Consider the following 26,341-nt stretch of genomic DNA (forward strand, 5'->3'; position numbering starts at 1 on the left):
TCTCATGGGTTGTGAGATGGAGCTCCATGTGAGGCTCTGCGCTTGGCAGGGAGTCTGCTTAAGATTCTCTCTCTTCAGGGCACCTGGGTGGGGCTCAAGCCTCTGCCTTCAGTTCGGGTCATGATCCTAGGGTCCTGGGATCGAGCCCCACATCGGCTCTCTACTAAGTGGGGAGCCTGCTTCCTCCTCTCTCTCTGCCTGCCTCTCTGCCTACTTGTGATCTCTGTCAAATAAATAAGTGAATCTTAAAAAAAAAAAAAAGATTCTCTCTCTTCTTCTTTCTCTGCCCCTCCCCCCACTGCTTGGGCACACATCTCTCTCTAAAATATATATATGTATATGTGTATGTGTATGTATATGTATATGTATATGTATATGTATGTATTTCTTCATGTCCACTAAAATGACTGGAATTTTCAAAAGGAGAGATAATAGCAAGAGTTGGCAAGGATGTAGAGAAATGGGAACCCACATATGCTAGTGGGAAATGGAAAATGGTGCAGCCACTTCGGAAAACAATATGGCATTTTTTTGGAAAGGTTATAGATAGTTACCCTGTGACCCACCAGTTGCACTTCTAAGTATATATATCCAAGAGAAATGAAAACATATAACCACACAAAGATTTATACATGAAAGGTCATAGCAGCAAAAACTCGTAATAGCCTAGAAATGGAAACCAACCCTAATGTCCATCAGCCAATAAATGTGCAAACAAAAGATGGTATATCCATACAATGGAATATTATTTGGTAATAAAAAGAAAAGGAAGTACTATGATAGGCTTGGACATAGATGAAGAAACCAGTCACAAAAGAGGACATATAGTGTGATTCCATTTATATGAGTATAAATCACATGAATGTCTGTCTCTATAGAGGCAGAAAGTAGATGAGCGTTTACTTAGGGCTGGAGGGCAAGGGTCAGGAATAAGAATGAAGTCTAATGGGTACAGGGTTTCTTTTTGTGGTAACGAAAATGCTCTAAATTGTGGTATGGTCCCATTAACTGTGATGATATATAACGACATAACTGTGATTAATACTTTTGAGTTGCACATATTAAATGGGCAAATTTTATGACATTAGAAATATATCCCAGTAAAGCCATTATTTTTAAAAATGCCCATGCCTGAGCCCCACCCATGACCAATAAATCAGTTTTTACAGATGGAATTTGGCATAGGGAATTTTGTTTACACTTTTCTAGTTCAGCTTTTAATGTATAGCCAGAACAAGAACCACTGGTTTACACTAACACCAACTTCCCCCTCATGACCAGAATATCATAAATCCACGCATCCAGCATTTTGTTCCTGTCCTGGTGAGTGAGCTGATTTAAAGAAACAAGAGAAAGAGCTGGTGGTCAAACCCCCACCCCCTTGATGGTCTTGATTAATTTTTCTGGCTGTCTTCTGTGAGAAACCCAGAAACTACAATTTCCCTGCAACCAGGCGAAAAAGAACAATAAACTAATATTGTTCTAAGCCCCAAGCAGGACCCCGGGGCTGAGAAATTGCTGATATTTTATCTATTCACCGTGATCGCAGAGAACACCCTCGGACCCTTCTGGGACTCATTCCCAGTCTGTCCCTGCACAGAGCTGTGGACGGCTCCGCGCCATCCAGCCAGGCCGGAGCAATGCAAGTTTTTACATGGCGGAGGGACAGTACGCAAAGAAAGCAACTGAAAAAATCCTTGATTGTGATTACAGACAGAGACAAATTTCTAAAGAGGAGCAATTACTTATTAAATGTGAAAAATAGCTGTTCCCATGAGAGTGTGTGATGAAATGCACACGCGTGAAAATGAGTGAAGGATAGACTTGGGGATGAGTTTTAGCAGTTTCTAGGAGGAAAGAAATAATATTGTAATCAAGATAACTGGGCTGTTTTATTCTTATTTATGAGGATTTAGCCAAGATCATTTTAGAAAAACATTTTTGAAAACCTGATTAAGGAACCCATCAGAATGCGTGCTACCCCCATTATTTTTGACACAGATGAATTAAGTTTTGAAAGGTTGAAGATGGAGCAGTTGTAGAAAGCAGAAGTGATAAATGGATGTGTCATTGTCACATCTCAATAGAATCAGTCAGTATTATTAGGAATCTAGGTAGGTGACCTGACCTTTTTATAACCTTCATCAGTTTAGGCTCTGACAGATAATGGCTAAGTGATGTCTACCAGTCACCTTAACATGTCTCAGTTTGTCTGCTTACACAACAGGACTAATTAATTCCCATGCCAAATAATTGACTCAGTCCCCAATAGCAGTGAATATGACCAGACGTCGTCATTAGATCTAACATGTAAGTCAAGGTCTAACGTGGAAAATAGAAATGATGTCAAGTATTTACCTCCGAGAGAATTTAATGTAAGGACTTGGTTATACATTCTAATGAGGGCCTATGGAACAGGAACATTCAGATAACCCACAGGTTAACAAGAGCAAGAAGCCGCTCACTCCCTTTAGCTGGAATGCCAAAGGACAGAGGAATGTTGTAGACCACAGCTGGGTAGGAGCTGGAGCCAAGAAGGTGCATCTGTTGCTGAAGACATGACCCAGAAGGCAGAGAGGGCAGGGGATGAATGCCCTGCCTTCTCCTCTCCCTTTGCCCTTCAATGTCGCTCCGGCCGAGGGCCTCCCAGTGTCCGTACCCAGCTGGGAGCCTGGAAAGCAGGCTGCAAGGGTCAGCCCCTGCCTCGCCCCAGTACAGATCAGAGCAAAGGAAAGATGAGGAATGGATCTTAAAGCAAAGAGGCCCAGGAGTTTTAGTCTTACCCCTTGTGTTGCTCTGTATCCATTCTCACCCTTATGCCCGTATTTTAGAACTTTATACTTCTGCCTGATATCTGCTGTTCATCATATAAAGGCTTCCCTCCCTGTCTCCCCAATAAGGGGGACCCTGGCTCATCACTCATTGTATTCATCTCAAGTCTAGGATTGCCACTATCCTCCGTGGTCCTGTCTCAGATGTGACTCCTCATATCTGGTGACTTCTGAATGAACGTGGAAAGTTGGGGCCTCTGAGTGGCTTGGTTGGTTAAGCTCCTGATTCTTGATTTTGGCTCAGGTCGTGATCTTAGAGTTGTGAAACTGAGCCCTGAGTCAGTCTCTACACTGGGTGTGGAGCCTGCTTAAGCTCCCCCCCCCCTCTTTCTTTCTCCCACTCCCTCTCTGCATCTCTTAAAAAAAAAAAAAAAAGAAAGAAAGAAAGACGAAGAAGAAAAAAAAATTGGGAAGTTGATCACTACCAGCTCCTCATATAAAACAGTGGGGTAAAAACCACCTCAAAACCATTAGGATGGCTACTATTTAAAAATTAATTGGAAATTTTAAAGCCAGCAAATAGCAAATTTTGGCAAGGATGCGGAATAATTGGACCCTCTGTGCATTGCTGGTGGAAATGTAAAATGGTGCAGCCACTGTGGAAAACGGCTTGGTAGTTCCTTAGAGAGAGAAACACAGAGTTACCGTAGGACCGGGCAATTCCATCTCTCCATATGTACGCAAAGGAATCAAAAGCAGAGGCATAGATACTAGTACCCCAGTGCGCATGGAAGCATTATTGACAACCAGCCTGCCCATCAGCCATTAATGGAGAAACAATATGTGGTATGAACATAACAACAAAATATTATTCAGCCTTAAAAAAAGGAACGAGTCTCTGATACTACACCATGGATAAACCTTGAAAACCTGTTAATAAGCCAGACAGAGAAGGACACGTATGGTATGATTCCATGTCTGTGAGATGTAATAGACACATTCCTAAACACAGACTCGAATAAGGGTTGCCAGGGACTTGGTGGGGAGGGGGGTGTAGGGAAAGTTACCGTTTAATAGGCACAGAGTTTCTGTTTGGGTTGATGGAAAAGATCTAGAAACAGATAGTGATGATGGTCACACGTTGTGAACATACTTAACGCCGTGGAACCGTATACTTAAAAATGGTGAAAATGATCAGTTCTATGTTATGTAGATTTTACTACAAATAAAAACAAGTAAGGAAAGTGGAAAACAAAAAGAAACCATTGGTTGATGTATGCACAGATAGGCCAAGCGGTTCCCAGGCAGCAGGAGCTGTTTCTTCCCTCCTCCTTCTATCCGCCCGTCCCGCTGTGCGCTCTTGGCCTCTGCTGCCACCTCAGCTCGACAGAGGTCACCACCTGTATGTGCTAAACTAATAAGCCTTTGTTCCTAGAAGAGCTGAGTTCTTAGCATTCCTGCCTTTATCAGGTTGCCCTGGGTTTCCCCTTAATTTCACCATGGACGTAGAAACGCTAAGATGGATCCCAGTGAATCTGACGTGGTCTGCCTGCGCTTACAGTGTAGAAGTCACAGACTTACACCTTGGCATCACAGTTGGCCCTCTCGGCCTGTTTGTTCAGTGGTGAGAAGGCCAAAAGGCCAGATGGCCAGTCTCTGCTACCAGTTTGTTGTTGTTGTTGTTGGTTTAAGATCTTTATTTATTTGACACAGAAAGAGAGAGAGAGAGCACAAGCAGGGGGAGTGGGAGAGGGAGAAGGAGGCTCCCTGCTGAGTAGGGAGCCCAACATGGGGCTCAGGACCCTGGGATCATGACCTGAGCTAAAGGCAGTCGCCCAACCTACTGAGCCACCCAGGTGCCACTCTTTGGCTACCAGTTTTAATGGGGTCATTATTGCAGCTGCCCACGGAGACATTCCTTCCCAAATACCTGAAAACCCACCTAGCCCCAAGTTGGGGAAGGGGGCAAGAGTTGAACCTCTGTAACTGTTTATAATCATGAGAGGAAGGGCCATTCCTGCTTTTATTCCTAACTTCCCAGGCCTGTATTTTCTTATTATGGTGGCAAGGGTTGGGGGTGTTTGGGGGGAAGGGGCTGGAGTCCTGAGTCAAGCCCTCCAGCACTCCAGCCTGGTAAGTGTTAGCTTCCAACTGGACCCTTAGCTGAACCCTGCAGGGGCCATCGCACCTCTCTGTCAGGCCAGCTCCTTGCGGGCGGATGGCCTAAGCAACAAGAAGGGCATTCCGGGAACATCAGCCCTGCCTTACGCTTCTTTTCCTGTAAAAGAAATTTCGTGGCCAGAAATACTGTTGAATAGGATTGCAGGATTGTCAATAAGACCTTGGGGAAATCTGACAGTGGTGCTAGTGGACACAGGCAAGCGGTTCTCTTAAGTGGCTGTGACAGCAGTGGGTACAATACTGCCCCTTCTGAGAGGGAAGAAGCCTGTGGGAGTCCGGTTCGCTCTTTGAACTGGTCCTTGCTCTTCCGTGCTCGGTCCCACATCAGAGGGGAGTGCGCTCCGGCAGGTTTCCTAGGCTACTGGGCGATAGGAAGCCATGGGGGAGACTGGGGGAGATTTGAGGGGAAAGCAGGGGAATGTGGGTGTACATGGCATGGGACCAAACAGAGCCCAGATCTGCAGATCAGTCATTCTGAAACAAATTATTTGTGATGTTTCTTTCCTAAGTGCATTTAGTCTGCTGAAGATGCAGATTTTGTTTTTTTTTTTTTTTTTGGCCTTTCTAAGATTTCAGCCGATAACAGAACCATTTAAAGACTAAATGGAGACAATTTTCAGCATCTTTGGCAAAATTCTCTTAAATGAATTCTTGTCGGATAGACCTCCTTCAAGATTATAATTGTGTGGTAAAATTAAATTAAACGGGTTTTACACTCTTGGCAAAAATCTCTTAAATGAATTCTTGTCAGATCAAGCTCCTTAAAGATTATAATTGTGTGCTAAAATTAAGCCTCACAGGTTTGACACTTCTGTAGTTTTTTATAGGCATCTACGTGAGCATGTTGGCCTACCGCTGGCGAAGGGGGCTCCTCGCGTGGGTCTTGGTAGCTGGCCCACACAAGTTTTGAGTTCCGGTTCCTGTTCCCGGCTCTGTCGGATGACCTGTGGGCCATGACTGAGTGCCTGTCCCATCTGGATTTCTGTTACTCCTCTTTCTCAGGGTAACGATGATTCTGCTGCCCACGTCAGCCAAATATCTGTAATGTCTTCCTTCATTAATGGGCTCGCAGAAGCAGCAAAAGGTGAGGAGTATGTAGAAATTCAGATCTAGAAAGAGAAACAGTATTGGCCCAGATGCTGGGCCGTCGTTGTTCTGGAAGTGAGATCCTCTATGTCAGATAGTGACGACGTCCTGAGCAAGCCTGGAGCCTCGGTCTGAACCAGCCAACCACCCAGTGCCTCCCCGGGTGGCTGAAGTAACTGTAACATCTACATCCTCCTATTTTCCGTGCTAAAATTCTTGATGTGTCTCTTCGAAACATTTTCTCATTTGTGGTAGGGTTTCCAAGTTTTGTTTTTAATTAAAAAGTAAACATGCTCTTTGAAGAAAATGTGGAAAATACAAAAAAGCTCCAAGCACGATCCGGTTACACAGTTAGCATTTGGATATGTAGACATCCGGCCTTTTTTAGTTTAGATAGACATATAATCTTTTTTTAAAATATCCTACAGTACATATAGTTATATAACAGCTTATTTTACTCAGCTGGGGATCGTAGCTAAAAATAAGCCATAGCCAACATTTTTCTATGGTATCAAGTGTTTTCTACTATATAATTTCTAATGCCTGCGTAGTTTTCCATAGTGTGGATATACCATAATTTATTTAAGAAATTAGAAGGTTTAGAGAAAAGATCTGTAGTCAAGCAGCTAAAGCCATCCCCTTAAGGTTATTGTAACACATAAAAACCATCCACCAAGCTCTTTGACACACACAAATCCTCCAAGGAATGATTTGTGTGTGTGAAGTGGTTATAACTGTCAATCATTTATTCCCGATGTCATGGCTTCCGTGCTCTCTCCAGGTTGTTAGGGGATGATTATGGATTCCTGTCAAATGAGATGTGTCCTGTGTATTCCACATGAGGCAGTTTGTATTTTTCTCAGTCTGTTGCTCTCCCGTCGGAGGAGGTTAAGCAAATCTGAGTGAGCCAAAGGGAAATGGGATAGGCACCCAGGGCAGGAAGCACACCACAGACATGCCCAAGGCCCAGAGATCCCCCCACAAGCAGATTAGACTTCTACATAAATACATTTGTCTTGATTGTCACATTCCACCCAGGGTTACACCTACACGCATAAAAATGCCTCCGAGCCTGTTTTTCAAAGCTGTTTGCCTCCCCTGTTGCCTTTTAACCACCCGGCTTGGAGGCATTTTTTGTGTTATATCTATCAAAGATGATTAAGGGGCTGAGAGAGTTGATATATAAGGACAGATTAAGAAAACTAAATATTTACAGCTTGACTGAATGACAGCCACAGAGAAGATGCTAGAACTGTCTGCCAGGCCCAAATCAGGGAGGAGACATTGTTTTGCTTTTCCCAGTAACTTGATTTGAGGGATATCTAAATTCAGGGAAAGTTTTCCGAGGTTGACATCATTTATGCTAATTCAATCATTGTGTCAGTTAGAAATTGCATTTAGCTGCTAGTGGCAGGAACTTGGAATCGCAGTGGCCGAAACAAATAGGGTTTTATTGTCCCTCCGGTGACACAAAGCCCAGAAGCGCATTGTCTGGGCCTGCACTGCAGCTCTGTGGTGGCGTCGGGGCCCGCATGCCCTCCTAATCTTTGGCTCCATTATTTTCAGCACTGTTCTCATACTCAAGGTCATCTGATGTTCGAAGAAGCACTATTGCAGCTTCATCTGCCGTCACTGCATTCCAGAAAGGCAGGGGGCACAAGAGGTCCCTGCCAGCCGAGATTGCTCAAAAGGGCTTTCTTGGAAACCCACTTACTGATTGACCACCGCTTCTGCAAGAAGGGCTGGGAAATTGAGCAGGGGATTTATTTTGTTTTGTTTTGTTTCGTTTTAAAGTTGAACACATGGCTGACCCCAACAATTCCAGCGTCCTTTGCCTAAGAAGGCACAGGATGATGGATACTGGGCAGGCAACTAGTGGTTTCCATCACAGTAATTTACCTCTTGAAGATTCTCAGAAATCCAGGCTCCGAGACATGGTGACATTTGCTGTGATGCTACGAGGTTCCATTTATAAAACTAGCCCTTGAGATCGAATTGACTTACTTCCGATCACTTGTCTATTTTCATTCATTCATCGTAGCATTACCCTGGGTGGACGCCAAATAAACCAGCCATTTCAACAGCCTGTAGAGTGATAATAACTACAGCTTGTTGACTTTCACCAAGTTCCATGCACTGGGTCACGCACCTCACATCACCTGAATGATTGTTTCCAAATCCGCCAAAAGGGGTGGGGTGTGGAGAAAAAAGACTGATCCGTGGGAGATTATCCTACTGTTCTCTCTACTTTTGGAATTACTGAAATTGTCCCAGTAAAGGTTTCTGAAGTCCCCTCTGATGTTTATATTACTTCGTCCAAGGTCAGCACCCTCACCCCCAGCTAACAAGGATCAGAGATGCGAAGCCACGTCCCTCCCGCAGTAAATGGCGGAGTTAGGATTCAGCACCAGGTTTGGGTGACTTAGAAGCCTGTGCTCTAACTCTTAGTACTCAAAGAAAGCGGCTTTCTGAAATTGGTTAGAGATGCAGACTTTAGGAATCTGCCCCAAGACCTTTCACTAGACCGCTGAGTCAAGTTCATATGTGCTCTTTCGGTTCCTGGGCGGAGTCTCTGTTGCCTCCGTGACCACAGCTTACCCAACTCAGTCACTCGAGGACTACTTGTCCTTAAAAAAACTGGAACCCTGCGTTGAAATAAGAAGCCTCATGGGGACTCACTACTCAGTAGCACACACATTTTTTAATACGTTTTTAATTCACAGCCGTTGTTTCTTTGCATGTGGAACGTCTGCTTTGGTGCTGGGCTCCAGCGATGAAGCATTGTCCTGACTTTGTCACCTGTTACTCCTCACCTCTGGCTTGAAACGTAATTCGGTTCCTGCTCCTCAAAATAAAGCCTTTGTTTTCTGCTCACTTAAGGTGTTCCGAGTTTTAAAAAGCTTTGGGACTTTCAGAGAGAACTCTCCAGGTGCCTGTTCCAACCTTCACTGGCAGCGGCTCTGCGTCCCTAAAAGACAAGATTTTTCTCCCTAGCAGCCTCAGTCGTTTTCTGTCATTTCAGCCCTCTGTATTTCTGAAAGGAAGGGCGCTGCGGGAATTAGACAGAGTCCCAGCTCTGCCACTCGCGTGTTATGTGGGCACAACGGTTCACCTTCTGAGCCTGCGTTTCTGCCTCCGTGCTGTGGCGGCACCGCATGGTCTCCAGGGGCCCTCCCAACTCCCTCCTCCTGTGACCCCACAGAACTTCATTTTTCAGCCTTCCCCCACCAGATATCATGAGCATGTGGGATTTTGTGTGCAGACCATCCAGCTTCACTTTTCCAGTCAGTGAAAGGATCCAGCACTGGTTTTTATTCGTCTCTCTTTTCTAATAGTACATACCTTCAGGCCTTGTTCATGGCTTCGGATCCCTTTTACAACAAGTCAGGGAGCGAGTGAAGGAGTTTTCTCATCCATCTCAACTATAATCTGCTCTCTTAAAAAGACTAGACCCTCTTTGCTTTTGACCATTTTTTTTTTTTAAGATTTTATTTATTTGACAGAGAGAGAGATCACAAGCAGACAGAGAGGCAGGCAGAGAGCGGGGGTAGGAAGCAGGCTCCCCGCCAAGCAGAGAGCCCGATGCGGGGATCGATCCCAGGACCCCGAGATCATGACCTGAGCCTAAGGCAGAGGCTTAACCCACTGGAGCCACCCAGGTGTCCCCGCTTTTGAGCATTTTAAAACATTTTCTAGCTGATTAACTTGGTGGGTTTTTTTTTTAATCACAGTAACCTTCAAACCATGTACATTTTTCATGCCCTAAGCTTTTGGTCAGTGTCCATAGCAGAAGAGACAAGGAAAAAGCCACAAGAGAGCGGGCATCAAAGCCATCCCCAGGGACCATCACTGTCTAGGTGAGGCCCCATGCTGTTTCCTGTTGAAGGTGCGAGCATCAGGGAAAGTTCATTCTTCTAAGAACTGTCTTTCTCCTACTGGAACAATTGTAAGCAGGTATATGATAGTTTTCTCACAACAGTAAACCGGGGAAAGATAGCATGCTATGAAATACTGACAACCCTGCCTAAAACGGTATTGCCCATGCCTCTCTTTTTCATGCTATATGTGAAATATGTTTCTGATTTGTCTCTTAGGGCAGCCTTTGGCAAGGAGTCGGAAGTCCTTATTGGGAACCTGGGAGATAAGCTAATCCCTCCGCAAGACATCCTCCGTGATGTCAGTGACCTCAAAGCTTTGGCCAACATGCATGAAAGCCTGGAGTGGCTAGCAGGTCGAACAAAGTCAGCTTTCTCCAATCTTTCTACGTCCCAGAGTAAGTACCTATACGGCAGCGGTTGTGGGGATGGCGGAAGAAGCTAGACTGGGTAGTTTCATTTGAAACACAGGTGCATATACATGTCCCCGTAGGAGGGGTGTCCCAAGTTGTCAGAAGGTCCGTGCTAGATCTGTGCAAGAACTCTGCGCAGGCTGCACCTCTCACTTCGTGATCCTGCTAACGGAAGTAATCTCCCCTTGCCTGTGTGGAGCACGGAAAGCCAAAAAGGGTTCCTGTTCACCATAGCTTGGTACTAAACCTTCGGAACATAAAATCGTGGGAAAAGGCACCACTGTGTCTCCAGAACAGAAGACAGTGCCTTCGTTCCCCTTACCACTTGTCAGGCATAGAACTGTCCCAGGGCTGAGCACACGGCTCGTGTTTTCGCTGGAACTGCTAATGAAAAAGTGTCCAACAAGAGAATGATAGAAGTGACGAAGGTGCTGGAAAATAGAGACACCGAGAAAAACAGTGATTCCCGAAAAGGGATAGCTGAGAGAGAACTTACAGAATTCAAGGAATGGCAGGCAGAGGATATGAAATAAAAACGGGAAACTTTTTTCTATTGAGGAGCAATGACTCTGAGAAAACTCGTTTGAAAACTTTAGGGCACATACACTTTATTCACTGGCGATAAAATAAATACTTTAGGGCATATCAAAAGCAGGAGTTCAGAAGTATGTGTTAGGCCGTTAAAATAGAAGCAAAGAAAAAACGATAGGAAGACGGAATAAAGGTGCTGACAGATTTGAATATATAAATAAACAGCAGGAAAAAAGTAAAACAGCAGCAATAACATGAAAGAAACAGAATCAGCTTTGAACTTGATATTAGAGTTAACTGTTAGGAGATCATGAGAACGAGAAAGCCTGCATTGTTTGGGCTGTGAACTTCAGAGTAAGTTATTTATTATCATTGTCTATTATCATGTCATTATCATGATTTGGTTAACCCACGGCTTCCAGCCTGGAGATGGAGGAGGTGGGGAGGAAACTCACAGGGTCAATTCTTCCCTGAAATACGCACCCCCTAGAGGCTCAGAATCCCCTCGGACGCTCACCAGCCAGCCTCTCGCTGATGCTGTAGCTCTCCTGAAACTCAGTTGTGTGTAGGGAAAGGGACAGAAGGAAGGGAGCCTTTGAGCAAAATTATATACTCTGCTTGGAAGTCGTCTTCAAATACTACTTTTCATTTAGATTTTATTTTTATGCTTATTATTTAACATATCTTTTTATCTGAAGCTAAAATTACACATTCAGTGTCAGAATCTGTAAGAAGAGGGTAATTTGGGCACAGTGTGGGGTCTGAGCAGATCCGCGTCTGGAGATATCCTTGAAAGGCCCTCAACTTTGTAATCCTGTCAGTATCAGGCAGTCTGTCACAAGCAGTGGCCGAAATTATCCAGTTTATCTCCCAGCCCCACCCCACTCCACCAAAAATCAAAGTCAGAGCTCATTTCCCTTTTGCTAATTGCCGAATAAACAGTTCTGTAAAAGGACCACATGCTGCTTTTCCCAGTTTCCTTTGACCCCTACAAATACAGGGCTGCCTGGGGTCCGTTGACTACTGACATCTGGAAGGGGTCCTCTCGTTTGCAAACCATCAACATCTAATGCTTCATAATGCAGTCTCTTATTTCCAGGGGCTCAGCATTCCAGATTCTGTTCTGTCCATTTGAAAAGGGTTTTGCAAAAGCAAAATGGTCCAGAAGCTCTATTGAAAGACCCTGGGTTGATGCACACAGGGCAACCTGACACGAGCTCTTCTCAAAAAGAGATGTTCTCTGAGTTAGGCTCAGCTTTGTGATTGCATGATTTGCCTGTTGTGTTCATGTCACCGAGAGTACCCAGTACACTTGATATCTAATTCTTGTCTTTAATCATCTCTGTTATTCTGACAAAGATCGCTTCTACCACACCCGTTGTTACTTCGTCTTCCTGTGTTCAGTTCCATTTTATAATACCAGTTGTACTCTCCCCGTTCTTTTCAGGGTGATTATTCCACCCAGTGAGTGATTTAAGTGACTGTCAGTATTTCGACGATCAGTACAAAACCCAAGTGAACCGTAATCACTACTTATGTTGTCTTTGCTAAAACAAAACATTTAGCAAACCTGGTTCATCCTTCGAACAGCAAGCCTGGCTCACCCACACTCATCTGTTCTTTGAATTCCCAGGAGAGATGCCCACTGATGTTTATGATTTGAGCAAAGCAGGGAAGTCTCTGGTAATGGGTTACTTTGACGGCTCTGTGTCAGTGTGACTCTAGAAAGGGAATAAGGGATAAGCTCTTTATTATTCCTTTGAAAAGTGAACCAAGTGATTACCTCCACAAAAGTGTTTCCAAATCTGGAAACAAGGTAACATGAAGAAAATGCCAGCCTTTTATCTAGCACTCAGGGATACTCAGCAGGATGGGAAGGAATCCAGAAAAGAAGATTTTAGGCTTATTTCTTGCTCCCCGTTCTGTTAACTATTTGGGAGATACGTGGCTTTGATAGAATGATGAAGCTATTTGTGTTGATGGACTAGAGGAAATTTGCAGAAGATGATTTCCATAGTAGAATGTCTTTCCAAACATTATAGCATGACAGTCACATACCCAGAACATCCCATGTCCCACAGAAGTGGACTGCAATTCAGTGGCCGAGCGTGGATGCCCAATGGTCCAAGAGGTGAAAGCTGACCATTTCTTCAAAGATAATTTTTCTGTCTCTTTTAGCATTTGCCTAAATGTCACTCTGTCTGTTTGCACTTAAAAGGGTCTCCTCGCCTGACTACATCGAAGGCACTGCTCTTGCTTTCGTCCTGCTGCCATCCGTGGTTCCTGTTCCATTCCTTCTGGTATCCCCCACCACCCTCCTCTTCCTCATTCCTATTCTACTTAGGATTCTTTCCATTGAAAGAAACAGACGCATTGAAGGAAAAATAATGCACTGACTCATAAAACTGGTAATCAAAGGCTTCAGGTGTGGCTGGATCCAGGTTTACAAGATAGCATCCTGTCCCAGACATGCTTACACATGTGTGTTCTTTTGCTCACACTCCTCTCTCCAAGCCCTTCTGTCTCCCTTCCTCTGTCTCTTGGTATTTTCTCTTTATTGCTTTCCATCTCAGGCAAGCACTTTCCATATGGCAACATCCTTGGCCACCAGCAGCCCCAGGATTGATCCCAGACCAAAAATGAGCATTTTTTTTCTAAGAGCTCAGGAAACAGTTCCAGAAAGGCCTTGGATTGACCCAGCTTGACCTTCTCTCATGGGTTCCCCCGATTCTTTTTGTCTTCTGACTCTGTTTTTCTCTGCATCTACACCCCAGTCTCTGTCTCCTGCTCTACCTTGTAAAACTCCTCTATGTTCAGGACATGGTTTCAGTGCAAAGAAGTTGAGAAGGATCATATTTAGCACTGGGCATTCAGAATCTAGGTTTATACGTATTTGTCCCCATGGATCACAATTTCAACCTTGTAGTACAGATGCAAGATAGCATCTGCCCTTTGTACTCTCTGCTGTGTGTACAAATCCTAAACAAAGACTCTAAGATGAACTGTTCCGGTTAAGAAAATTCTCAGCAAATGTGACCTACATAAAAATTGTTGGAGTATATTCAATTTGAAAATTAATGGTATTGTTTCAGAAATGCGTAGCTTTTAAAAATAGACTACAGAGAACTAGAGGGGCCCAGGGGTTTATTTTGTCTGTACTGCTTCCTCAGGGGGCCTCCTGTCTGTCTTGGATTCTGTAAAAAAAATCTTCAGGACTAGAGATCCTAAAACTTCCTTGATTACATATTCTGCTCTTTAACCTTACCATCTGGGAGGTCACTTTTTTCTTTTTTTCTTTCTTTAAGTCCCTTTACTTCAGTCTAACCCTCTTTCTTCAGCCTCAGAAATTAGATGTTGAATATTTTATCCATAAAATACTAGATGTCTCTGAAAATACCCTGGCCACTACCTGCCCATCTCAAGATATTAAAGACTTTGGTCTGACAATCCCAGTCTCTGAATCAAGGGCAACTGAACATGGCAGAATTAGGAGCCCAGAGCAGGACCAAGTTCACTCACACCTTCTTGGTTGGTAAACTTGGCTATTCGTGAATGTGGGCCCAACCGTACGTTCCTTTGACCCAGGCTATCCACCTCTGCTCACAGTTACCATGACTGAATTTCTTGCTGAGCCCACATGCAGTGTGGGTGGACGATAAGCAATAAAATATGCCCCAGTCTTTTCCAGTGTGAGAAACCAAAAGGTTAAAACATCCCTCTAACCCCCAGGGTGAGTAAATGTTACAATTTTGGTTTCTGGAATTTATTCAGGAAATGTAGTATTCGTTTTACAACAAATTTTACATTTTACATTTACAACAAGTTTTACATTTATATATATATTTTTTTAAGATTTATTTATTTGAGAGAGAGCATGCAAGCCCAAGGTGGGGGGAGGGGCAGAGAGAGAATCTTCAAGCTGATTCCATGCCAACCCATGGGATCGTGACCTAAGCCAAGACCAAGAATCAGATGTTTAATCAACTGAGCCACCCAGGTGCCTCATCTTGACCATTTTTGAATGTACATTAGTTTAGCATTAAATATATTATTCAGCAGATCTCTGGAACTTTTTCATCTTGTACAGCTGAAGCTCTCTGCCCATTGAACAATTCTCCATTTCCTCTCTCTCCCAGCCCTAGGTAACCATTTTCTATTTCCTGTTTCTTTGAATTCAACTTTCAATACCTTATGTATGTGGAATCAACAGTATTTCTGTTCTGGTGACTGGCTTATTTCACTTAGCATACTGTCTTCAAGGCTCTTCTATATTGTAGTATGTGACCGGACAAGAAGGAAATACAATACTGCACTGTATGTATCTGCTGTCTTTTTTAAGCCATTTGTCTGTCAGTGGACATTTGGGTTGTTTCCACCTCTTGACTATTGTGAAGGGTACTGCCATAAATTTGTGTGTGCAAATTACACTTCTTTCTTAAAGTGATGAAATTATTGTTAGGGATCTTAGAAATCATCTGGTCCGACTCAGTTATTTTGCCTGTGAGGAAGTGGAGGCTTCAGAATGGTCACACCACCTGTCTATGCCCGAGCATGGATGGAAGCAAGTCTTCAAACTCACAATTTAATCTTCTGTCCACTCCATCACTGTCTTGACCAGGACAAGATTCAGTTCTGGCAGTGCTGGGGAGGCCATTCATGCCATGCTTCTATTAAGCCACCCAGGAGGGTCATGACATTTTTTTAATGCAAGCACTTTAATGCCAACATTTAACCTGTGATCATTTCTGATCATCATTGCCAGTGTATAACTAGAATTTCTATTCCTTAAATTTACAGGAGTAGTGCACATATCCCTTTTGAATTTCATCATCATTGAGAGTAAGACATTTCTCAAATATGTCACTCTTTTTTTGTTCTACAAGTATTTGCTAACTTAGAAACTCCACCTGTCTTGTCGCGTTACGTAATAAATTCTAGATACTGCACGGTCTTACACAGCAGCCACTACCCTTGGGTGGCTCTTTAAATTTAAATTAAATTAAGCTAAAAATTCAGCTCCTCAGTCACACCAGCCACATTGACAGCAATGCAGTGTTTCCCAAACTTAGCAGTGAATTCTCTCTCCAGAGAACATCTCCTAGGACTCTGCTGCCATGGAACAACTTCTGGGAAACACTGGTCCTATGCTGTATTTATATAATTTGTTCAAAATCTTTGATTTCTCCCCTCACAGTGAGGCACAGGACAGGACAGCTGTTTTACTATTGCAGGAATGTAATTTCATATAATTGGCAAATTTGCACACCATCAGATGATTTCTGTTGCAATTTGGTTGATTATTTGATTTGTTCAATCATTTTTAGAAATGTTCGAGTCAACCAATGTAAAATGACTGTGGTTTCCTTTTTGCTTGTTTCAAACTTGGTTGCGATACTGACACTTCTCCAGTCACTGCGCACCTTCCTCCCAGTTCACCAACGCTCTAATAGAATTCCACACCTCAGTTCGTTGTCAAATGCTAGTATGTCCATCGTGGGGGTCCAGGGATTGATTTTTTTTTTAGTTAGAATTTTGATTTTGAGGGGTGCCTGGATGGCTCAGTGGGTTAAGCCTCTGCCTTCGGCTCAGGTCATGATCTCAGGGTCCTGGGATGGAATCCCGCATCCGGCTCCTTGCTCAGTAGCAAGTCTGCTTCTCTCTCTGCCTTTGTGATCTCTCTCCCTCTCACTCTCTCTCAAATAAATAAAAATCTTAAAAGATATGTTTAAATTTTTTTTTTGGAATGGTTATAGATTCAGGGTAAAGTTTCAAAGATGGTACAGGGTTTCCAGTTTCCCCTACCATTAACATCTTATATTAATATGGTTCATTCATCACAACTAATGAACGAATATGGATACATCACTAGTATGTCTTTACTTTATTAGAATTTTCTTCGCTTTTACCTAATGTCCTTCTTCTGTTCCAGGCTCCCATGTAGGATATCATAATGTATTTAGTCAATATATCTCTTCAAATTCATCTAGACTGTGACAGCTTCCTAGACTTTCTTCCTTTTTGATGACCTTGACAGTCTGGAGGAAAACTGGTCGGGTATTTTGCAGAACATCCTTCAGTATGGGTTTGCCTAATCTCTTTCCATGATTAGACTGTACTTACAGGTTTGGGGAGGGAAAACCACAGCGATAAAGTGCAATTCTCATCAAATTGTTTCACCAAGAAAAACTCCTATCAATGGGACTTATCACTGATGAAGTTCTGGGATTGATTTTTATGCCTCCAATTCATGTAGCCGTCTCCAGACAGTTCCTCCTGAATTCTGGAGCGACTTTCCACTTTTCTACCATAAATTACTTGTGTGTTTATCTCTCTAGTGACTATTTTTTGACATGATGAATGCATCTCTTATAAGCCCAGTGTTTGGACAAGTTGAATAGCTGCTAAAGAAAATAGTTGTCTACCCTCAACAATTATGCAGTTGATATACATTCTCTAATCTTATGGGTCTGAGAGGCTCTGTGTGGGAGGAGCTGTTTTTTCTCCCCGGAGCTACTTGATCAGAGACTACAGCCATGTGTGCCGAGCACCACTTAATAAACATACACAGTCATGTTTCAGACAAAGCCGTGCTGAGATTAAAAGAGTTACCTGGATTTTCTTTACTAAAAAGTCAGTGTGCAGTGTTGACTCCAAGCCTGTGTACGAGTAAGACTTGCTTCCTGGGAAATATAGAGTAGCAGTTCTCAAAGCTGGCTGCACATCAGTTGTAATCAGTTGGGAGCTTTTATAATCGTGATACTGGACCCTGTTGTCAGAGATTTCCATTTCGTTGTTCCCACATGTGGCCTGGGCATCCCCGAACCAATCAGACTGGAGGTTGAGAACCACTGGTTTAAAGGATTGGTTCACAACATTGGCTTATATGAGAATCACCTGTGGAGCTTTCTCTCAGACCCTCGGTGGGGGAGAGGCCCAGACCACTGTGCATTTATCATCTCCCCCGGGGAGTCAACAAATAGCCAAGATGGAGAACCACAGACTGGGAGCCCTCCCCTTGTGTCTTCTTCAATTTCTCTTCCTCTTTCTGTTGGGGAAATTATTTGTAGTTATTTTGCCAGTTCTTCTATTCTCAAAAGCTCGGGATTAGCATGACTTCCCACTTTCTGGACAAGAACGCCAGGCACAAAATGTTATACTTTGAGTCTCTGCCAGAGTCAACAGCCCACTTTTGCTTAGTAGTCTTTTAGTTAGTCAAACTGTGGCTCAAATTTGGTTAAAAATAAAAACTTTCCTCTTACCCTTCTCAAGCCAGTCAAAGGAGAAGGGCACAAAGATCCTTGTCTCCCTTAATACAAAAGGCTGCAAATGTCAAACCGATTGAATGAATGCGAAATTGTGTACAAGTCAATTGTGTAACTGAAATTAAGGGTGGAAAAGGTCCAGGTGTCTGCATACTCCCGTCCCTCACATGCATGGTTTTGTGGCATACCAGGAAGCCTTTATGCGTTGCCTGTGATAATGTATCATTTTCTATCATTTTTTTCTGTCTACCTATTTCTCTCTATCTGTCCTTTTATAAATAAAACATTTCATTCCATTCTAGAAGATGGAATATGAATTCTCCCATGCTAGAGCTCACTGTCAAGGGCTTTTTCTGCCTTACTGGTAAATGAAAGATAAAATGCAGACCCCTCCACACACACACACACACACACACACACACACACACGCCCCTACCACCGTATGTTTTTCTGCCTTGACACAAATGTGAATAAAAACGTCCCTAGGCAAGATCTCATGGGACACTGTCCTGTTTCAGCTTCGCATTTGTCAAACTATTAAGCCAGAGTTTTCCCTGTCATAATTTCATCTGATTATTTTTAATTAAAACTCCACACGAGGTAATTCCTCTCTTGCTGCAGTATTTACAAGTTTCAAATATTTGTCGACTGTTATCAGACAGCTCCCTGTCAGGCACTGCTTAGCACAACCCAACATATTTAGTTGCTCTAATCGTCTTTCTGAGGTTAGGCTTTCTAGGCCATCATCCGTTTTTGGTCTTATTAGTTGTCATTTGCTTGACTCTCCTTCTGTGGCTTCATTCTTTCCATCCTCTTTCCTCTGTTGGTGGCACCGTCCACATTCATTGCCCTAGTTAACTTCATGAGCGTGGTTTTTGTTTTTGTTTTTGTTTTCATTTTTTAGGATTTTTGTTTATTGATTTTGAAAGAGAAAGAATATGTGAGTGGGGAGAGAGAGAGAGAGAATCTCAAGCAGACTCCACGCTGACCATGGTGCCCGACACGAGGCTCGATCCCACAACTCTGAGATCATGTCCTGAGCCAAAATCAAGAGTTGGATGCTTAACTGACTGAGCCACCAGGGGCCCCTCATGACCATGCTCTTTTCTGAGAAAATTAAATTACCTCCGTCTTATATCTCCTTCATGAGTTTCATGTCCACTGTCCAACTCCAGATTTATTTTGATCTTACTTAATTGGTGCTACCTGTACTTTCATGTGAGCTTTTATCACTTTTTAAAATAATGTCCAAGTATGTTTCCGTGTTGTACCCAACTTCACAACTAATCATATGTTTTGTAGGAGTAAAAAACACCAAATGATAATCTGATGATGATTCCATTTTGTTCATTTTCCGTCGTAATTGTACTCTGTTATTTATAAACTGATTGAAATTCATCTTAAGTAGGAATTGCCTGGAAAGTCCTGGGCTTAGGGAGCTCACCTGATTCCTAGGACTCTCTTGCAGCCCTGTTGTTACTAACAGTAGAGAGCTGGGGCGTCTCCCATTTTATAAAGAAGACCATCTGGACCCTTCTAGCTCTTTCTCCATACTGATGCATTATGTGCTATTAGTGCTGATTATCGCCCCAGCTTCCAGCTGACCCATGCTTTGCTTTTTAGTACATTTTAAATACTGATACACAATGGGAAGTCCTCTTCTTAAACATTTTTACTCTGTCTTTTTCTCTTTCCTCTGATTGAGGGCCCTCACATAGCTCCTAAATCAGGGCCATTTTTGCCTCTCCCTGAATATCTATGATGCTCTTTTAGTCCATAGACTCTCTCCCATACTTCTCCTGGCCTAGCAGGCATATAGCACATATGTGACTTTGAAATCTGATTCACTTGGAGGCACGTGAGGCAAGTTGTCTCAGCATAGGGTAATTAATTAGCCTTTCTGAGCTAATTAAGTCTCTTTACCTGTTAAATACAAACAATGATTTAAACTTTTTAGGTTGCTGTAACCATTAAATGAGATGATGAACTTGGGCGGTGTTAGTGTGTGCTAACACAGCATGGCGACTCAGTATGGGGTTCCCGGGGTTCCTACTCTCAACCTGCTCCCTAGAGCCCTCTCTTTGCTCCCCATCCTTAGTGCTGGGCCCTGACCTTCCTCCCGCCCCTTCGGGCTTCTCTTTGATCCCAAGTCCTGTGGTTGCTTTTCAGACTCTAACATCTGTGCTCCTGAATCATTCCTGGTAAATCATGGCTCTCACTGCACAGAGTTCCCCAGTGTTTCCGAGGTCATGGGAATGTGTCTGAGAATGGACCTGCGTCCAAAAGTCACCTGTCTACAAGTGTCCGTCTGAGAAGTCAAAGTTGAATCATCCAAAGATACTCTTTTTGTTCTTCAAAACTATTAAAAGAGGGCTCGCTTATTATTCAAAGGCAGAACCGAAAACCATTCCCCTCCTGTCAGTCAGATGGTCATCTGTAGAGTTCATTATCCTGTCCTGAGGACTGATTACCTAACCACCCTCGGCAAAGAGGTGATTATCAATTGTGAAGCTACAGAAGCCTAGTGCTGTGGGCATTTCAGTGTAATTATGGAGCTATGAGTATCTGTCCGTAAAGAATTATGGGGCTGTTTCTCTGAAAGCACCAACGTTTGTATCCATGAGGGAAATATTTTATTAAAATATGGTAATATCATGGATACTTAAGTGTGGTGGCTGGGAGCTTCCAGCTGAACTATTGTATCTTCAAACAAAACTATAAAATGGCAACAGGAAGAATAAAATTGAAAATCTTTGGGAAGGCGGGGGAGGCCAGAAGGGGTTGGAAAACAAGAGAGGACTCTAAAATGGAGTGCTGAGGACTCAGACTGAGGAGAATATGATGAGCCGACACCAAGCAGAGGTGGGGAGGAGTAGCCATTAGGGCAGCAGGACTTGAGCAGAAAATCTAAGGGGACTGATTTGGCTGCCAAATACAGAAACCTCTTGCAATGAGAACCAAGTGAAAGATTGAACCTCAAGGCACAGATTGTACTATTAAATCTAAGCTCTTATCTAGAGAAGCCCTGAGATAGTTGGGTGCTTTAAAACTTGAGATAAGCCCACTAACCATGACTTAATGAACTCCTCACTAGACAAAGAGTGTGTCTTTTAATTTCTTCACCCACGAAACTAAGTTTAGGTATGCCACAAAGTGGAGTGTGGGTAGGAGAGACAAACCCCGTCAGGGAAAATGAAGCAGATAGAGGGCTGGCCCGAATTTAATGGAAGAAATTGCTATCTGTGGAGATTGGATTTAGAAAAATGCTCCAAATGTAAACTGGATATGCTTTTTCAGACAGCTTACTTATTAATCAATAGCGCAAAAGGACCCTTTGCAGACGGCCAGCCCCGGTGAAGTGTAGCAGCGGGGCGCTATGCGCGAGCCCGCGTGTGTATGCGCCAGTCCCAGGGGCCGTCACAATGATGGTAATGGACTCAGTGTTTAGATTGCATTTCATACTTTCAAGGTCCTTTGTAACCATTAATTCTTAATTCCTTATCCCTGCCTCAGGCTCGTTGACAGGCCAGCCTTCATTCTCTCAGTTTTACAAAGCATGATCATGAAACAGAAATTTGACCATTTGCCCAAGGTCAGAATGGGACGGTGACAAAATCTAAACTAAAATCTGACTGTTTGTCAGAGTGTAGACCACAGTGTCTAGAAAAACAACCTCCTCACCTGTTTCTGGTGTGGCTTAGAACACTGAACCAGGCGTGCCTCTGTTTGCCCCCAAGGGTAAGCTCTTCTTCAGCTGTCTCCCCAAATTACAGCAAGATATTGCGATGCCGCATTCGTGTGAGCTTTGAAAGGGGGCATGGGTTGGAGAGCCTGGGTGGCTCAGTTGTTTGACCATCCGACTCTTGATCTCGTCTCAGGTCTTGATCTCAGGGTCGTGAGTTCAAGCCCCACATTGGGGTCCATGCTGGGTATAGAGCCTACTTAAATTTTAAAAGAATAAGAAATAAATAAATGGGTTTTTTAAAGGGGGTAAGTGATCTTGACATTCCACCCATTTTAAGAAGCAAAAGCTTAAAAGCTGTTCCCCTCCCCACCTCCATCCACAATGAGGATCTAATTTGGAACCAAATTTTGTAGTCCTGTATTTAGGGGAAGGTTCTTGTTTACTCTATTGTCCTAAATTCAAGACTACAAGTGTATATCCAGGATTAGAAATCATACAATAAAAATGTAAAAGACCTCCTCCTTCATAGGAGATATGATATGGTGATAGATAGGATACACTTGATATGGTGTAGGTTTCCAAGGCATAGTGTTGTTTACTAACAGCAGTTAATTCTGTGTACTATCATCTTGGAGCTCTGGTCATTGAATCCTGGGTGGATTTGACTGGAGTCTTCAACTAACAGCTTCATCCCATTTTTATGAAAGGAAGAATAATGAGGACTTTTCTGTACAACTGATGAAAAACCTAAGTGTCTTCCTAGAAACTAAGAATATCTGATCAGATTCTTCAAGGAAGCAAAAATCCTGTAAATGTCAGAAAGATGTCACATGCTGGAAAACCCCTTTGGTCAAATTCATCTAAAGAAGGTACTATTTGTAGGTGACTTTTCAGCAAGTCTGTCAAAAGCTTCTTGCTACAGATAAAAATTCAATAACCTTTCACTGTGGATGGGCCACAATTATCACTCATTTAAAAACAGTCCCTCTAATAGAGTATTTTATCATTCTGGACAGTCTCTGCATTGTTCATTATTTAGTGTTTGCTAAGCTGATGGTACTTCCACAGCACTTTTCTTATCTCTACTTCTTCAGAATTGGATTTTATATTTCCGAACCAGTCAGATATGACAAGTCATTTTCTTCCCTCTTGTCTTTTTAAGAAACGCAAACTTGATTTCTTTCTTTTTTTTTTTTTTTCTGGACAATCACCACTTACAGATTAAAGTTATTGGAAATGTCTGTATTAACTAGCATTGGGACATGTCGTGGAGGACTGCTGCATTTTAATTGCAATTGAGGGTTTCCTCTTTTTTTATTCTTTTTATTTTCCAATATGTGTGCATTCTGTATCTCTTCGGAACCTCATTCTCCTAAAACACACAGCGTATGGCAAAGATGAGGTATTATGAAGCTCGATGTTGTTAAAAGACAAGCCAAGGTATTATCAGAATTATTATATTATAGAACCTCAGTAAAGGTGGTGATAAGCTACTTAAGTGGGTCTCTATATGTAAAGATTGTCTTTATGTGGGTAACTTCCTGAAAGGAAAATGATAAAGTCATTAGCCCAATACCTGGGGGAGAAATGCAAATTCAAACAATATCGCTTTCTCTGTATAGCTCATTATTAAGAATCTTAACATTCTAAAGTCTGAAAAAATTCAGTTCTCTGTGGTTCTTAGTGAATTATTTTTAAAAGAAGCATATATTTTTTCTAAGCCTTGGAACTGATCTGTAACATATAGTTTTAGGTGTTTATCTTTTACTCCAGGTTCTGTGTTGGACAGTGTCCTGTATTAGGGTTATTTTCTAATTAAACTAACCGCCTTCTTTTTATAGTGAGGACTCTCTGGGAGATTTAGGTGAGGGAGGCTGAACAAAGGATCGGAATAATAAAGTGGTCATGTGTCCTCTTCCTTCGTTGGAAACTCATTGGGTCCAGAGAGGAACTGTCCATTCCTTCCAAGAGAGTCTCTTGCACAATTTTTAGGGCAATCTAGAACTTCACTCAAGACCTGTGATGACAAGACTTTGACTTTTTACAGTATAAACTACAAGCCCACAGAAAATTACCAAAATATTAATTTTAAGATTTATGGAGAATTATTGGAAGCACCAAAACAGAAATAGCATTAGAGTCTCTCTTCATACACGAATTACGTAGGCCATCCTTTAGGGTCAGCTTTATGAAGAAAAATATTTGCTCAAACTTAACTCAAAGAGAGGAGATGTTCAGAACTTCTGTCATCTCTGCTTCTCAAAGAGGGAGCGTGAGGAAAACTCCTCTGTGTTATTTGTTGAAAGGTACCACAGCCCGATTACCACATTTCTCCAGCCAGCAGCCTTGGGGCTTTTCACAGAAATCTTGGAAGTGTGCTAGAGAAACGCCCCCACAAAAGACTATTGCATATGCTGCCGTATCTGCCTCGCTCCGGGAAACAGAGCATGGGTCACTGACGGACAGATGGCATGCCACACGCGCCACCAGTGGCCAGAAACTACGCCTACAAATGAGCGGGAGCGGTGCTTCTCTTCAGCACTGTACCCAGATTTTCCCTTCTCTTGACCCAACCCTGCCCATGGAGTTTGGAGGCCATGTTATGCACCTGCCTTACTCTTGTTCCTCAGCACCAGAATAACTCAACACACAAAGCATGAGCTTGGCCTTGGGCAGGCACTTCTGATGTCATTCCTGGGATTGTCTATATATATTATCAATTTCTCACAGGATTGATCCATTCTTATGCCCAACGCCTGACACAATGTCTGGCAAACAGTGACCTCTTGATCAGGGATAGGGTTTTTTATCCTTCTGCTTCTCTTTAAAGCTTGTTTCCCCATTCTTAGTCATCCTGGGGATATTTTATTTCTGAGTCTTCATTTTGCTGCCCGTATTTGCTCATAATGCTCCTCAGTGTGAAATGCCCCCTGTGTCCGGTTTGCTTCTCCCCTTCTCCTGTCCCACTGGTTGTTAACTGAGCCATGCTGCCTGGGTTTCATCTCACTGTCGTGGGACCTTTGGTGGGTCGCGTTTTGAAACTAGACCTTGAGCCCTCACATTTCACAGCCTCCCAAAAGCCATGTGGCCGTGGACCTCAGACCTAGGGTCAGGGGGTGTTCATTCAGGGTCACAGTGAGCAAAACTTCAGGTTAAACCTCCACTCTCATTAAGTGACTTTCTCTGTAAATGTGCACATGAGTGTGTCAGGGGACATAGAAATGAAGAGGCTGCTGCCTGGTGGTTTTAGAAAAAACCTGTAACAAAAATGACAGGCCATCTAAGCCCAGAGCCCTTTTGGAGCTCCCATCTGTGTTCATCTGCATTCTCTCTCTCATTAGGAGTTAAAACTTACAACAGGTCTCATTGAGTTGATTATGCGTATTAATTTTTTTCCAGTTAGATGTCTTACAAACTGTCTTATTTTTTAAGAGCAGAATACCTACTATTCAATGTCTGGGTGGCCTTGAATATCCCCTAGGACAGTAAGGATACCAACACTTCTTTAATACCATATAGAGAGAAATTTTAAAAATAAATAAATATCTATATGCATTAATTTAAAACATCTACCATGGGGCGCCTGGGTGGCTCAGTGGGTTGAGGCCTCTGCCTTCGGCTCAGGTCATGATCCCAGGATCCTTGGATCGAGTCCCGCATCGGGCTCTCAGCTCAGCAGGGAGCCTGCTTCCTCCTCTCTCTCTCTGCCTGACTCTGCCTACTTGTGATCTCTGTCAAATAAATAAATAAAATCTTAATAAATAAATAAATAAATAAATAAATAATAAAACATCTACCATAACTTTAAAGTACTTGATTTTTATTAACTGTAGTCGTCAGGCTTCAATAAAATCCTGATGGCAAAGGATAAGTTTAATCTCAGCAACTTATGATGTACTATACGCTGGCTAACTGAACATAATAAAAAAAATGAAAAAAAAAATACAAGAGTGTAAAGAGTGCAAGCCAGCCTGGTCTTTTGATTAGGAAGTTAAGATCCTTAAGTGCTAATATGGTATTTTCTTCATCCACTGTTGGGTTAATTGATTATTTCTAGATTTTCTTTGTACACCAGTCTTTTACCAAGGATCACTTAAGGTTTCACATACACCATGAAACAACAAAAAGGCTTCATTATCACAGAGCTTCTTTTCGTTTTAGCAGAGCCATTTGAAACATCTAAACGGTTGAAAAATGCATCCCAGTAATATACTGAGAAACAAGAATAGTGAAAATAGCTATTTAGCTTGAATTCATTAGGGGTCAATTACCCATGTTGCCATTCACTTAATTTCCTACTTTCCACACTGAATTAGTTACGTGAATTAGTTAAGAACCCAGCCACCACTGCCAAATCAGCTCTCGCTAAGACTGCTTTCCCTCATCAATGCTCCGCGTCGGCCGGGATTGTAAACCAAAGCACCGAGTAGAAACCACAGCCAACCTGGTGTACTGTACATGGCCCAGTGAGTTCTTCGTGCTGATACAGACATTGACGAGGCCGGTGTAATTATCAGTATCAGTAATAGAACTGCTT

At 42.8% G+C, this 26,341-nt stretch overlaps 1 protein-coding gene across 1 annotated transcript in view; it reads left to right on the forward strand.

Moving 5' to 3' along the window:
- The window catches only part of EXOC4 (exocyst complex component 4), a 730,537-nt gene that overhangs the window by 605,216 nt on the left and 98,980 nt on the right, over positions 1-26,341 (forward strand). Inside the window, exon 14 of the mRNA XM_045062998.1 lies at positions 10,133-10,311. Coding sequence (XP_044918933.1) covers positions 10,133-10,311 — 179 coding nt within the window. The remainder of the gene's footprint in view (positions 1-10,132; positions 10,312-26,341) is intronic.

This window comes from Mustela putorius, unplaced genomic scaffold, assembly GCF_011764305.1.
Source record: "Mustela putorius furo isolate JIRA1106 unplaced genomic scaffold, ASM1176430v1.1 tig00003845_pilon_pilon_pilon, whole genome shotgun sequence".
NCBI lineage: Eukaryota > Metazoa > Chordata > Mammalia > Carnivora > Mustelidae > Mustela > Mustela putorius.